The 15,109-nt window shown below is 47.3% G+C and overlaps 1 protein-coding gene across 1 annotated transcript in view; it reads left to right on the top strand.

Annotated features, from left to right (window-relative positions):
- The first annotated feature begins 1,053 nt into the window (after window positions 1-1,053).
- The window catches only part of LTF (lactotransferrin), a 23,057-nt gene continuing 9,001 nt past the window's right edge, over window positions 1,054-15,109 (top strand). Inside the window, exons 1-9 of the mRNA XM_012808002.1 lie at window positions 1,054-1,109; window positions 4,963-5,126; window positions 7,813-7,921; window positions 8,257-8,439; window positions 8,786-8,933; window positions 9,939-9,994; window positions 13,110-13,288; window positions 13,740-13,914; window positions 14,781-14,935. Coding sequence (XP_012663456.1) covers window positions 1,067-1,109; window positions 4,963-5,126; window positions 7,813-7,921; window positions 8,257-8,439; window positions 8,786-8,933; window positions 9,939-9,994; window positions 13,110-13,288; window positions 13,740-13,914; window positions 14,781-14,935 — 1,212 coding nt within the window. The 5' untranslated portion in view covers window positions 1,054-1,066. The remainder of the gene's footprint in view (window positions 1,110-4,962; window positions 5,127-7,812; window positions 7,922-8,256; window positions 8,440-8,785; window positions 8,934-9,938; window positions 9,995-13,109; window positions 13,289-13,739; window positions 13,915-14,780; window positions 14,936-15,109) is intronic.

Below are 15,109 nucleotides of genomic sequence, written 5' to 3'. Positions count from 1 at the left end.
TATTTCTTGGTACTTTGGGGCTAAGTTCACATCTATGCACATAGGGTGCCTTGTTCTTTCTGAGAGCACCTTGGCCCCTGCGCAGGGGGTGTATCCCACTGTACTACACTCTTAAACACTCTCTAGAGATGCTTGATGACATGTCATGTCCCTGGAGACCCCCATACCTGAGCTGCTGGGCATTCTGGGAGTGTATTATAAGATGCATTCTTAGAAGCAGCATTCTCGGTTTTGAATTTAAAACTGGTTTCCCTCCCCAAGTATGACATTTATGGCATTTATTGAAATGAGGTTCCTATTTCTCGCCTCGTCTCAACAACATTGAAAAAAAAAACCCACCCACAATGGAACAAGCTATAGGGCATCTTTCCCACTGGCAAATGAGAGGGCATGGAGCCAGCACCATGTGGCAGTCATTCCCCTCTGAGGCCTCTGACTCTGCTTCCTGGAAGCTGTACTGTGGGGTCTCAGCAGGGCAGGGAGAGACCCCAGGGGCAGCTTGTATGGGATTCTGGGCCACCTCCGTTATCCCTGTCAGCTGCCCCCAGGCTGCTACCAGGGCTAGCTGAGTCCTCCCTGGAACTCTCAGCTCTCTGCTAAGCCAACGTGGAAATAGACCCACCATGGTTTCTAGGCACTTTCAACACCACCTGCTAAAGAAAATAGCCTCACATGTCAGGGCGATCCACAAAGACACTCTGCTCTGTGTCCCGCCCTCCCGAAGGCACTAAGACCAGAAAGGGGACAAGACTCAGGGGCTGCAACTCCCCTGGGCTTGCAGACTAGTGGCAGAGAAAGAGCGTCAGGTCGCAGTAGCCAGGCAAACCCAGGGCGGACACGGAGAGCCCACAAATCCTTCTTCCCTACCCGCCTCCGCTAGGGATTTTCAGAGCTGGAGCTTCCAGGAACAAGCAGACCCGGCCACCGGGGCTGGAGAGGGTAGCGGGTGCCAGTTGGGCAACAGGGCGGGGCAAACCCTGTGAGATCACGAGCCCTGGATAAAGGAGGGTAGGGAGCGTGCATGTGGCAGAGCCCTGGTTTGCTGAGTCGCCTCAGGACCACAGACATGAAGCTGGTCTTCACCGTCCTGCTGCTCCTCGGGGCCCTCGGTGAGTGCAGGTGTCTGGGCGCGCACTCCACTCAACGGGCGTCTCCGGTCCCGGCGTCCCACCTGCTAGGCACCTTGGCCCCTGTGCACTGCCCGGTGGGCGCCCTCTCTCTGCTCCCCGCGGGGTGGGCGCCTCGGTTCCTGCGTCTGCAGCCTGCGAGCGAGGAGGCGCCCGGGAGGTGGGGCCGGGGCTCGCCGCCCGCCCGGGAAGAGCAGGAGACGCAGGGGGCGAGACGAGCCCAGCGCTGCGCTGAGCTTCCGGAAGGGCTCAGGGTCCTGCCCATTGTGTCCTATGGATTTGACACCTATTGTACCCTTCCACGCGTTTTACATGGAAGGAAAGTGAGGCTCAGAGAGATCAGAGACTTGCTTAAGACACACAAGGGACCCGAGTTCAGGTCCTGGCTTCTGCGAGGACTGCGTTACTAGGTCAAGACAGAGCCTCTGAGACTTCGTTTCTTCACGTTAGAAGCAGCCTAAACATGGGACCCAGGGGCTGTGAGGAGGAAGTGAGGTGCCTCCGGCTCAGGACCAGGCACAGGCGTATGACGCCTCCCATGGCAGGAGGGTGCCCACGATGGGACCCTGTGTCAGAGTGTTTGAGGAGGAGGTGACTGATTTCCCTTTGAAATGTGCCCAGAATAGCAGGGACTAAATAGAAGGTACTAGACATTTGATAGTCCGTACCCAGGTATCTGAAGGTGCTCAGAGGGCATTCCCCCCAGGGTACATCAGCGCTATAAACGTGCCAGCGCAGAGCTTCCTGCACTATGAAGAGGGGAGAGTCCCAGGCAGCAGAAGTTAGGCAGTGGGGGCAGAGTGGATACCCGGAGTCACTTCTTCGTCAGCTGCTTAGGGCTGGGAGCTTCCTGGAAAGGGGGTTGTGGTTAGAGAGTATAGAGATCTCACAACCCCAAACCCTGGGAGCTCTGTCCCATCCCTGCCTCTACCCTTCTGGGCCCCCTTCTACAAATTCCTTCCTGTGGGTGTTAGTTACCCCTTTCCTCTAAAGCAGATGGGGCCTGGCCAGGATCAAGCTGTTCCCTTTCCCTCTGCTGCCCAGGGCTGGGTGTCTCTGCCACATGCCAGAGAGGTAGAAAGCCTTGCTTTCCTGGAAGTGATCAGGGGTTGTGGTCCAGGATTCTGACTCGGAGTTGTACCACTGGGTTTCATTTTCACTTGGATCTTGGTTGTCTTGGCACCTACAGAATTCTACATTTTAAATCCCACAGTCAATAGGACGGTGGTCTGCGCTGCGAAGTGCCACTGAAACCCTTGTCCTTCCCTGAGGAAGGAGTGGCATTGCCAGATGGGATTCCTGCCCTGCTCCCTATGTGTCTCCCCACTCGCAGGGGTTGGGCAGGTGGGACAGCTGAATTCACACTGTGGGAGCAGGTTGGGGAGTCAGTCCGCTCAGCCCCTGGATTCACTGGCTGGAAGGCACTTCTGAGGCTTCATATCCGCCTAAGCAGCCTGTCTGGGCCCTCCTGAGAGCTGTGGGGGTGGGGTCAGCGGTGGAGGGTGGGAACTCCTGTCCTGGCTCCTGCTTCTGAGGCCAGGGCACTGAACGTCTGCATGGAATTCATGCTTTGGCAAGAGTAGGCTTGGCGGGCAGCATCTGAGTGGGCAATGCCATTGGATTGGAGATTTAGGAGGGGCCAGACTCAGATTTGCTTCAGGGAACACTTGGTCCTGAGTGGAATACTTAGCGCCAGAGCTGGTAGGTGAAGGCTTGGGAGGGGATGCCTGGTGTTTCAGGGGCCACGGGGACTGAGGGTCCTGGAAAGGTGCTCAGTGGTCCTGTAACCATCCTGGCTCAGCGTATCCAGCCGAAGGAACAAGCTCTGCCCCCAGGTTCCAATCACTGCTCACTCCCCCACCCTGCTTGAGATGTGATCTTCTGTTTTTCTCTCTCCCTTCACCTGCAAGACCCACCATTGCCCAGCTGATTGCTGACACCACCTTCCTGTTTCTGCACCTTTTCCATTCTCAATGTTGTTCCCACTCCCCACTGAGAGAATCCTTCCCCTCATGCTTTCCTTAGCCACAGTCTCCCTGCCTGTTCCTAGGTTTCAGTCCACTCTGCCCCTGCCCTGGGCAGGACTCAGGTCTCTACCCTCTTCCATGAATCAGTTTCCCTGCATCCGAGCAGCTTTGAAACATTCCATGATCTGACTCCAGGCTTCTTACTGGTCCCATCTCCCCTGCAGCCTGTCTCTAACCTAGCTGACCTCCATAAGCAGGCTGTCCCAGTGGTAATAGCAAGGTTCAAATCCTAGGTCCTTCCTTTATTAGTTTCCATAAGCCATGCTCTCTCACGAACGCCACCCCCATTCAGGTTGCAGGGCACATAAGTAGTTCTTTCTTTTTTCTTGCTGAATGACATTCCTTTGTAGATGTACCAAATCTTGTCTAGCCATTCACCAGCTACTGGACATTTTAGATTGTTTCTTATTTTTACTGTTCTGAATAATGCTGCTATGAATATTCACACATAAGTCTCTATGTGGACATGGGTTTTTATTTCTCTTGGATATATGTCTAGAAGAGCAATCGCAGGGTCACGTGGTAACTACGTGCTTAATGTTTTGAGAAAATGCCAACTTGTTTTACAAAGTGGCTGCGCCATTTTATATTCTCAGCAGTGTGTAAGAGCTCCCATTTCTCTGTCTGTATTAGATATTATAACCATTCCAGTGGGTGTGAAATGAAATCTTACTGCATATTTAAATTGCATTTTTCTCACAACAAATTATGTTGAACCTCTTTTCCTGCACTTAGAAACCACTCAGATATCTCCCTTGGCAAAATATCTGTTTATGGCATTTACCCATTAAGTATTTAATTCTTTTTGATGTTACTCTATCCAGAATTATGTTCTTAATTCCATTTTCAGATTGTTCCAGGCTTCTATGCAGAGATATGATTGATTTTTATATATTAATCTTGTATCCCGTGACCCGGCTGCACTTGTTTATGGTCCTTATAGTAGTGATATTAGTGGATTCTTTAGGACTTTCTGCAAAGAGGATCATGTCATCTGCAAACAAAGACAGTTTTACTTCTTCTCTTTCAATGTGGGTGTCTTTTATTTCTTTTTCTTGCTTTATTAGCTTGATTAGAGCCTCTAGTACTATGTCGAATAGAAGAAGTAAGAGTGGATATCCTTATGTTCTTCCTGAACTTAGGGGAAAAGTATTCCGTCTTTTACCAGTTTAGTATGATATTCACTGGTAGGTTTTTGTAGATACCTTTTATCAGGCAACCAGGTGAGCACATGGGATTCAGCCTCTTCCACCAACCTTTTGGTCTCTCATTAGCCCCTCCTCCCCCAATTGATGGCAACTCCTAGCAGAGCCAGATGTATTTTCACTTGGCACCCTCTGAGGAGATGCTTTTAGATACAGCAATCTAGAGAGACCTAGATTTTAGGCTGGACTTTGCACTGCTGAGAAACAGTCTTCTTATGGGCCAGTTCCCACATCAGTGAAGCAGAAGCGATGATCTCCTGCCTGCCTGCCTCCCAGATTCAAATGAGATTAAGCAGGCAGAAAAATTCCATAAACAGATTGGAGGGATCATCGTCATTTTTTTAAGGCAGGAATTATGTCAAAGTCATAGGAAGGAAAAAAATCTAGAGGTTCTGTCTCTTCTTCTTTATTGAGAATCACAGAGATCCCATTAGTCCATCAAGATGCTTCCACTTCAAGTGAATGGCTGGACTTACCCATGGCATGGAGAGGGAAGAGGACAGCTGAGAGTGGGAGAAAAGTCTAGAAAACTCCATCAGAGGGGGTGGTGGTCACTTCCACGGACCGTGGTTGAGTCCTTTCTCCTTGGCCTCTCTCTCCCAGGACTGTGTCTGGCTGCCCAGAGGAGAAGTGTTCGATGGTGTACCATATCACCAGCCGAGACAACAAAATGCTACAAATTCCAAAGAAATATGAGGAAACTGAGGGGCCCTCCTGTCTCCTGTGTAAAGAGAACCTCCTCCCTTGAATGTATCCAGACCATTGCGGTAAGTCAATGGCCATTTGTTGGGTCAGACCAAACTGAATGTGAGGGAAAAAAATGGAATAAGATAGAAAAGATACTCTCCCCTACTGCCTCTGCTTTCCTTCTCAGGTGGGTGGGAACAGTCCTTACTCATAGGAGACAGTGCTATTTTGAGAGCAGAAAGAAACGAGCTTAAGTCCAGAATCCATGTGTGGGAAAGTGGGGACTTAACATAAATTGTTAATAACATCTATTCAAAAATGAGGCCTAAGCAAGCATATTTGAACAATGTGTGACATGGGAAAAAGTCAAGGTTGCTTTGAAGGGTGAAACCTCCGGAAGAACTATGACCTGTTAGCCCTGTGAGGAATAAACCTGGGTCCGTCACAAACACCATGTCAAGTAGCCTGGGCACTGGACATCAGATAGACTTTCATACAAGATGCTTTTAGAAAGAGAAAGAGAGATCATGACTGGTATGGGATTTCAGATAGACTTTCATACAAGATGCTTTTAGAAAGAGAGAGATCATGTCTGGTACAGGATTTCTGATTCCTTTTGTTTTTTGAGATATAAGATCTACTGCAATAATTTTTACTCATTCACTTAACAAATATGTTCGGTATACCTGTCATGTGCCAAGATTGTGTGTACTGGACTCCAGTACAGAATGGGTAATTTGTATAAAAGCTTCCAAGGCAAGCCTGAAGGATTACTTTATAAATGTAATCGAGTTATTAGGAAAGCACTTCCAGGAAAAAAAAAAAAACTAGTCTGGTCAGTGTTTTAGGCTATTATTTTACAACAATGGCAAGGGGACCAGTATCTTTTGCTTGTTTAAAATGCAGATTCCTAGGCCCTATTCCGACTCATTCTGAATACATATGAAGGAAGCCACAAATTTGCTTTTTAAATAAGATCCCCATTTGAAATCAGTACCATCAACTATTCATCCTGATAAAGTTGAGATAGATTAAATAGTTAAAAATAAAATATGAGTTATCAAAAAAAAAAAAAAAAAACAAACCCAGAGGGCAGGTGAACTAGCAGAACTATAGAGAGAATGTAAATATCTCAGCTTTAAACAATGAACTAAATCATGAAACAAACTGACATTTTAAAATGTCAAACATGTAATTCATAACCAAATAGAAAATATTTAAATAAAAATTATAAAGCAGCAGAATGAATGAATATGCACCAGCTCTGACAAGTGATCACTATTTATACTCTGTAAAGAACTAATTCAAAATGGAAAAAAATGTAGAATCATGTAAGAAAAATCATGTGAACAGAGTACTTGCAAGAAGGAATTCATAATTCATAAAAATACTTGCAAAATGTTCCCCTTCATAATTGTTAAAGCAGTGCCATGGCAGTTCAAGGTAGTTGTAGAAATAATTAAAGAGAGCAAGAGCAAGTAAAGTTCTAGCAAGAAAAGAATAGTTTATTTTAATGACTTGGTAAAGCAAGTCAGGCCCCATCCTAGAGATTGCAGGCAGCATGATGAGCACAGTGCTTAGATTTTATGCTAACTTTTGAGTGGTATCTGTTGCTTCTTAGAAGTTTCCCAAGCTCCTAATCAGGCTGTTCCCCAAACAACCCAAGTCAGTATGACACCTGTCCATGTCAGAAAGTCCTTGGGACACTGATTAGCCTCTATCTCAATTAGGCCCATTCTCATGACAACTGAGCATGATAACCCAGTCGAGCCTGACTAGGCTATTGAGGCCAGTTCAAAATAGCCTAACTACAGCTGCCGCCTGCCCTGCTCACTGACTTACTGCTCAACCTGATACAATCAGACTTGAGCAATGTGTTAGTACTTACGTTTTCCATAGTAATAAGTTAATAGAATGATAGCCCGTCCTGCTGGTGACTCTATAGTAAAACTGATCCTCACTGTCAGGGCCATTCTAAATTGGCATTATGAATCTTCTGGAAGGCAGAATGGCAACAGCAGTCAGGGCCATCAAGAGAAACGTGTGCCTTGTTTCCAGGATTCCACTCTCAGGTGCATATCCCAAGGCCACAGACATCCTGAAGGAAAAAGATAAGAGCCAAGATGCCCCTGAAAGCATAGTCCTAGTAGTCAAAAGCTAGAAATAACCCACGTACTGACCACTGGGGGGAATTATTTAATATTTATTAATATAGAACATGTACATTATAATAAAACACTGTGCAGTGAATAAAATCAATAAAGGCTCTGCCGAAGTAAGAAAATGGTGTGCAGTTTTAGATGAATAAAGCAGTCCACAAAATATGATCTCTGCCACGCCACAAACATAGAAATACATCAGCACGTGGGAAGCACTACGGTTTCTTATGGGAATTAAAAAATCTCTTAGTAGATACATTCTCTGGTCAATAAAAAGTAACTTAAAAGAAATGAATGTGGAGCAAAAATAAGGGGAGAACCATCTAGAACAAATACCTTTAAATGGAGACATGATCCAGAGAGTGGCACAGATGGGCAGGCATGAGAAAAAGAGGGCACATGCCTAGCTCAGAAGTTAAAGCCCTGCTGCCTGTTGCCCCCAAAGAGGGGACCTTGGCTCCCACCATCTCTCACAGGACATGAGTGGATGTGCTGGAAAGCTTTTGAAGTCGCTTCCAGCATGGAGACTTTCTGACATCCTGAAATCCCACTGACCTGGGTTTGGGTGAGTTTCCTTTTGAAGCCAGGCTGGCCTTTTCTCTTTCAGGCAAACAAGGCAGATGCTGTGACCCTGGATGGTGGTTTGGTGTTTGAGGCAGGGAAGGACCCCTACAAACTGCGCCCAGTAGTGGCAGAAGTCTATGGGACTGAAGCAAGTGAGTTCTGCCTGGGGATCCTGAAGCAGTGGTGGCCTTGGGCTGAGCCCTGGGTTCTGTGTGGTGACAGTGGATGAGTATGTGGAGGTGGCGGCTCTGTCACATCCTGTATGCAGGGGATGGAGTCGCTGGGCTCCTTGGGCCCCATGAAAGGCTGTTTCCCCTGAGGCTGGCCCGTGAGAGGAGGACTCGCATGCTCCCTGGGAACAGCGCAGGCTCTGCATTGGATGGAGCTGCACCAGATGGCTTTCCTCTTCCTATTGGAGGTTTCTTAGGGTGGGTTCTTTTTCTCTCTCTGGTCCAGGCTAAGAGTTTTCATTCCCCTCCCCTTGCAGATCCACGAAGCCACTATTATGCTGTGGCTGTGGTGAAGAAAAGCAGCCACTTCCAGCTGAACCAACTGCAAGGCGTAAAGTCCTGCCACACAGGTCTTAACAGGAACGCTGGCTGGAACATCCCTATAGGGACACTCCGCCCATTTCTTAACTGGATGGGGCCACCTGAGCCCATTGAGTCAGGTAGGATGGCTGGGGGATAGTGGATGATCTCAGGCAGGGGTCTCTACTCCAGCTGCACACACCGGCCACACAGATCATGTAGGGGAACATGTGGGATGCATCCAAGGGGGTGGGGCTAGCCAGCTTGATACGCCACTGGCAGGGCTCAGTATACCTGCAGCCCTCAGGAGCGGGCAGCCGAGTCTGCCCACATACTCCTGTTTTAGAGTCCCAGCCCCATGACAGAGGCTGTCCTGTGGGCGTGGGGGCAGGGGCTGTCTGCCCCCTGGGAGCACATGTGGGAAGCATACCTGGTTGTGGCCAGGCATGGCTCACACTCTGTGGTCCATTTCTCTGCGTTCAACAGCTGTGGCCAAGTTCTTCTCAGCCAGCTGTGTTCCTGGTGCAGATGGAACACTGTTCCCCAACCTGTGTCAACTGTGTGTCGGGACAGGGGCAAATAAATGTGCTGCCTCCTCCCAGGAACCGTACTTTGGCTATGCTGGTGCTTTCAGGTGAGTGAGATTGTTGTCTTCTCCTCAGTGGTCACCTCAGCTGTGGCCCCTGCTGTATCCCCAGAGAACCCTGACTCTGACTTTGCTCCTCTGTTCTCTGGGTTCCTCCTGCTAATTTCTGCCCCCTCCCTCACCACAGTGGGATAGAAGGAGTCTTGTGGTGAGCTAGCCAGTCCTGGCTCTCAGCTCGGCAGGACAGCCACCAGATCCAGGCTGATGTTATCTGCCATACTTGGGCTTCTCCCCAGAGTTCGAGGACAGTGAGCTTTGGCTGACAGTCCCTCCATGTCTCTGCCTCCATGTCAGGACTGTGCTCCCTTTTCCTGTCCTGCCTGCTGGGGTCACGCATATTTGCAGAAGGAGGCCTCCCCACTTCCCCACTAGCCAGAGCACATTTACGCACTCAGTTCTGAGGGGAAAAGCTACAGGGCCAGGGTATCAAGCCTTTACCTTCTCGGGGAGAAGCTTCAAAACTCTCTTTTGATAGTGGGTATGTGTGGTGTTCATTTGTCTATTCTTGAGATACTTCGCTTAGGAGAATGGTCTCTAGTTCCATTCAGACTACTGCAACAAGATAATAATTCCTCTTTGCAGAGGGAAGTAAAACTCAGTGGAAATCAACCAGGGGAGAGGGGTGAGAAAGGGAGGGGCAAAAACTTACCTAATGAGTACAAAGGATGCTCATCTGGGTGATGGGGACACCTACAGCTGAGACTCAAACATTACATGTAACCGAAATTATTTGTACCCTGTTAATATTTTGAAATTTAAAAAACCTCTCCTTTACATAGAAAGGAAAGTTTAGCTCTCTCAGGCCTCTGAGCAGTAGGTGGAGACCTCTGGCCAGCGCCCAAGCTCTTCTTCAAAATCTCGCTAGAGGGGGCCCTGCCACCTTCCCAGAGGCCTGGAAGCCTCAGAGGCCTGCCTTCCATGGAGAACACCCACAGGAGCTGAGTGCACCAGAGCTGCCGCCTGCACTCACCCTCTGCTGCTTTCTCATTGCAGGTGTCTGAAAGAAGGGGCTGGAGACGTGGCTTTCATCAGGGAGAGCACGGTGTTTGGTAAGAGCAGGGGGAGGAGCTATGGGAACGCCCCCTTTATCAGATAGCATCATGACTGGCTTAAGCTAATTCTATCCCTGAGCTCATGACACACTACTCTCAGGATTCCCTACAGGGAACAGCTCTTATTTTATGTCCATTCCTGTTTTAAATGATACATTTTCTTTGGATCTTCCATACCCACTGCCTTTCTCTTTCCGCTCATAGACACTCACCAAGGTATTTGAGTGTCTTCGGGGATGTGTGTGGTCTTACAGAATGGACAGTGCTGGTTTGAGTTTCTGGGTTCTAAGTTCAAAGAGGTCTTAGCAAGCATCAGAAACCATGCTGATCCTGTGGTTTTCCACTCAGTGTTTGGCTTTAGAGCTTTTTCGGGGGTGGTGTGTTTGTGTCTAATTTGGTGGTCCTAACAGCTGAAGAATGTTTCATGGAATGTGTCCACCACATTGTACCTCTCTATCACTGTAGTAATGGGCAGCCAGGTTGTGCTCCCCTTCCCCGACCACACGGAGCTGCACTAGTCATGTGTTCCTTTGCTGTCCTTTTGGACAATGTCCCTCTGGGACCTGCGCTACAGCACAATTGATGTATGTATACACTGAATACATTGCACCCAGGATCAATGGAGACAGGCCCACCATATTCCATGCAAGTCCACCAGCAACAGGGCTACCATATTCCACTCAGGACCACTGCACTACCCAAGACCATTAGGCTGCTGTCTGGAACGACAGTCTTCAGTCTTGGCGTATTTTTTACTTTCATTTGTTGTTGTTGTTCAAAAAAAATGATGGCTATAGCGCAATAGATATTTCATTGTTGGTTTAAATTTTATTTCTCTGACATCTAGTGAGTTTGATCATCTCAACATATTTGATAGTAATTTGGGTTTCTCTTTTTTATTTTGTAAATAAATGACCATTTTTCTGTTAAGTTTTATGCCTTGTTTCTATATGATTTTGATTCAAAGACAGGTGTTCCTTCTATCTCGGTATCAAACCATTGTGTGTTTTAGATTTTAGTAAGATCTTTTCTCAGTCAAAAATCTGACAATGTCACCCTTTGTTGATCAGAAATCTTTGAATTGATAGGGTCAAATCCATTTATTTTGCCTGGTTGGTTTGTGTTTTGGGAGTCTTTTAAAGATGCCCTTCCTTACACCAAATCACAATGATTTCCTACAACAATATTTGAAGACCCCCCCTCCTTACACATTTATCTATATGTGCTCTGACTAGGAAATCAGAGGTGGGTTTGGCTTTAGCGTTTTATTCCCTTTATAGTGAGATGGTTTTCCCTACAAAGACAACTACAAAAAATACCATCTTTTTTCTATTAATACAGGAAGCCAATTCTATAGCAAGTTTGTATATGTCCAAGTGGATTGGTTTTTGAACTGTTTTGTTTTATTGGTGTATTTGAATTTTTCTGGCTTATAGTGGGTCTTATGATAAGCTATATATAGAGAGAGAGAGAGAGAAAGAGGGAGAGAGAGAGAAGGAAGGAGGGACCCACTTCTTCTTTCTCATTTTGCTATTTTCAAATATTCTTAGATAAAAGTTTAGAATTACTTTTTGAATTTCTAAAAAAAATACTATAATTTTGATTGGAATTGCATTGAATTTAAACTGATGCACAAAAATTCACAAATTTATAACATTGAGTTGTCTGATTCATGATGATGCTAAATCTCCCCATCGGATCATGCCACTTTTTATTGTCGTTGATAGAACTTAACTTTTTTTCTTTATGGGTCTTATGCATTTTTGTGTGAGGCTAATGAACGGCTATTTAATGGTTTTAGTGGTTATTGTAACCTACTGTATGCACACATATTGTTTTCTATTTGATTATTGCTAATGAGGTTAACCCTTGATTTTTGTAGTTTGACTTGTGACTTGTTACCCTTCTGAACTCTCTTGTTAGTTTTAGTAATTTCTGTTGGTTTTGCTGGCTTTTCTGTGTATAGATAATTTAAATGGGAGTTTGTCTGCTTCCTTCCAGTGTTTATATGTCTTATTTCTTTTGTAAATTGTGTAATCCAGATACCTAGTATTGTGTTGGCAGTGTGACAGTGGGCGTCTGTGCCTTGTTTCTAAATGTGCAGCGAATGTCTAAATTTTCATCTTTTAGTGTGATTTCTCTGTAGATATTTTGCTTAATGGCATTTACCAGTTTCTCTAACATTAGCAACCTCTCTATATTACTATTTTGTTGAAAGAAAAAAAAATCACGAATAGACATCGAGGACATCAGTGATTTTTTTTTGTACCTATTAGGGTTAACATGATCTCTTGATTTTCCTCCTTTAATCCATTAATGCGGTGGATTAATTTAGCTTTTTTGACATTCAACCATTCTTTTGAAAATGGCATAAACTGATAAGCTTTAATCCTGATCTATTAGTTTTTTAAATAATCTGTTAGATCAAGTTAGTTAATATGTTACTTTTTAAGTTTTGCTTTTAAGTAAAATGGGCCCTTAATTCTTCCCTCTTGTACTTCTTTCTCTGATTTTGATATCAAGGTGGTACTAATCTCATAAAGTGACTTGGGGAAGTTTCTGTCACTTTACATATTCTGAAGCAGTTTATATATGATCCAAATCAACAATTCCAAATTTGGCTCAACTCACTCAGAAAACATTCTTTTCCCTTCTTTGATGCATCCAGTGTTGGAAAGTGACTCAACTGTCTTTCCTGCCTTGACATTTTTGTTACTTTTGTTCTTTCTAGAAATATTGGTAAGGTAGCACCCTTCAGAGGCCCTGGGTTTGTTTCTACAAAATGACTCTCTTCTATGGTTGCCATGGAAACACAGAGGGTCAGCTTTGGCCTCTTTGGCCTGCCAAGCAGCAGCTGCATCAGAATCACAAAGGTGGCCTTTGGGATTTTGTCAGAGGATCACACTCCTCTGCTTCCCCAGGCTTTGGGGGGACCAATTTTACCTGTCTGAGTGTTCTGGAGCAATCAATTGCCTTTTGACTCTTAGTTTTGTCAATGGTGTAAGATGCCTCTCCCAGCTCAAAAATCTATGGGGAGAAGGAGAACTACGACTCAGGGTTACTGCCTGGAGTCAGCACATCTGGGCTCCCTTCTACCTCTGCCTTCCCCCAGAGGAGCTGCCAGATAAGGCGGAAAGAGACCAGTATGAGCTGCTATGCCCGGACAATACCCGGAAGCCAGTGGACAAGTTCCTGGAGTGCAACTTGGCTCGGGTCTCTTCTCATGCTGTTGTGGCACGAAGCGTGGACGGCAAGGAGGATTCTATCTGGAAACTTCTCAGCCAGGCACAGGTATCCTCACCCACAGTTCTCCCATCTGCTTGGATTGGAGTGAGGGCAAGTCTCCTTCCTTCCCTAACTTCTTCCAATTTGGAAGTCCTTCTGTAACCTTGCCGCAGGAGCACTCACTGATGCAGTGGGCTGCTTGCCCACACTGTACTCTGGATAGCAGAGGCAGGGAACCCCCTCTAGCATTGCCGAAGGACAGTACCAAATGGCTAGAGTAGCTGCAGGGGGTGGAAGATGCAATATTCTCAGGACCCTAAGATGCTTGGACCCCAGCAACCTTCCAAAGCATGAACTTGTTTCTCAGTGATGGCACAAGTCCCTCTGTTGGAGAGGTCAATCAAAGCTCCTGCTCTTGGAATCATTCCAAAGTTCCAGATACTCTTTTATTAACATTGAATTTTTATTTCCTATCTATTTAATATCAATACCATTAATTCTCTTTTTTCTAAATTAGGAAAAGTTTGGAAAGAACAAGTCCTCAGCATTCCAGCTCTTCGGCTCCCCTGATAACCACAAGGATCTGCTGTTCAAGGACTCTACCCTTGGGTTTTCAAGGATCCCCTCAGAAGTAGACGCGGAGCTGTACCTTGGCTTTGAGTACCTCACTGCCATCCAGAACCTGAGGGAAAGTGAGTGAGTGCCAGGCAGGGTCTGCAGGCTGCCTGGTGTGAGTGGGGGGGCATGAGCGAAGCCATCTGCTTCAGGGTAGTGTAGCCCCCTGGTCTGTGGTGGTCACTTCATTTCTTGGCCACTGTGGGGTTTTTCATTATGGCAGACTGATGCAGGTTTGAGTGTTATCTCTACCGGGTCAGGGCAATTGTGAAAGGTGTCTCCAAAAGAATGTTCTGGTCACCTGATTAATGCCTCCCTTATGACCCTGTGTACATCAGGCTCTTGGTCCCTGATAGAACAATCAACTTGCCTCCTTCCTATTAAGTGAGAAATAAGAACCCAAAGCCAGAAAGCCAGGGGTGCCCTTAGAGATGAATCCAGAGGCCTGCTGAAATACCTCCCTGGGCCCGTGGACTCAGCTGGGGCCACCACAGCGAGTCTTTCCCTACTGAAGGGCTGGGGGTGGGTGGTGGGTAGGAGTTGGGTGAACCAGGAGGATGCATCATAGTTAATGGTAGTGACTGAAGGTCTTGGGGGAGGCTGGGCTCAAGGTCCCCTAGGTCATCTCTTGGGGTTGGCCACTAGACTTCGGGTCATGGAGCTTTTGTCTTAAGAGACAGAGACACAGGCACATCATTACAGTAAGGGCGGATAAATGAGTAGAAGCCAGGGAACGAAGGTCTCCAAAGAAGGGAAATGAGGGACGCAGTGTACCCTGCCAGCAGGAAGACTCAGCCTGGGAGCTAAGAGCAGAGAAGGAGAGGCTACAGTCGGGTGCATCCACACACGAAGGAGGGCGGGTCTGAGGAACCGAGTCTGGGGACTCCGAAGACCTGGCCTGGCTCAGGGCGGCCAGGAGACCCGCTGTCGTCCCTTCTTGCAGGCAGCGCGGCGGTGGAGGCCCGGCGCGCGCAGGTCGTGTGGTGCGCGGTGGGCGAGCAGGAGCTCAGCAAGTGCAGGCGGTGGAGCAGCGCGAGCGGCGGCAGCGTGACCTGCGCCTTGGCGCGCAGTACGGACCACTGCATCGCCCTGGTCCTGGTAAGGGCTCTAAGGACAGGGCGCGGGGGCAGGGGCTCCTCGGGAGACCCAGGCCACGGGCATCTGAGGCCAGCGCCAGCGAGGCCATTGCGGATGCGGGAAGGCAGGGACGCGGGGGACCGTGCGCTCGGGTGCACCCCGTGTTAACGGTGTGGTTTAATGTTGAAAAGACAG

The sequence above is a fragment of the Otolemur garnettii genome, unplaced genomic scaffold (assembly GCF_000181295.1).
Source record: "Otolemur garnettii isolate 467f Iridium unplaced genomic scaffold, OtoGar3 scaffold00082, whole genome shotgun sequence".
NCBI classification, from domain to species: Eukaryota; Metazoa; Chordata; class Mammalia; order Primates; family Galagidae; genus Otolemur; species Otolemur garnettii.
Note: the sequence above shows the minus strand (reverse complement) of the source record. Positions and strands in the feature narration are given on the sequence as shown.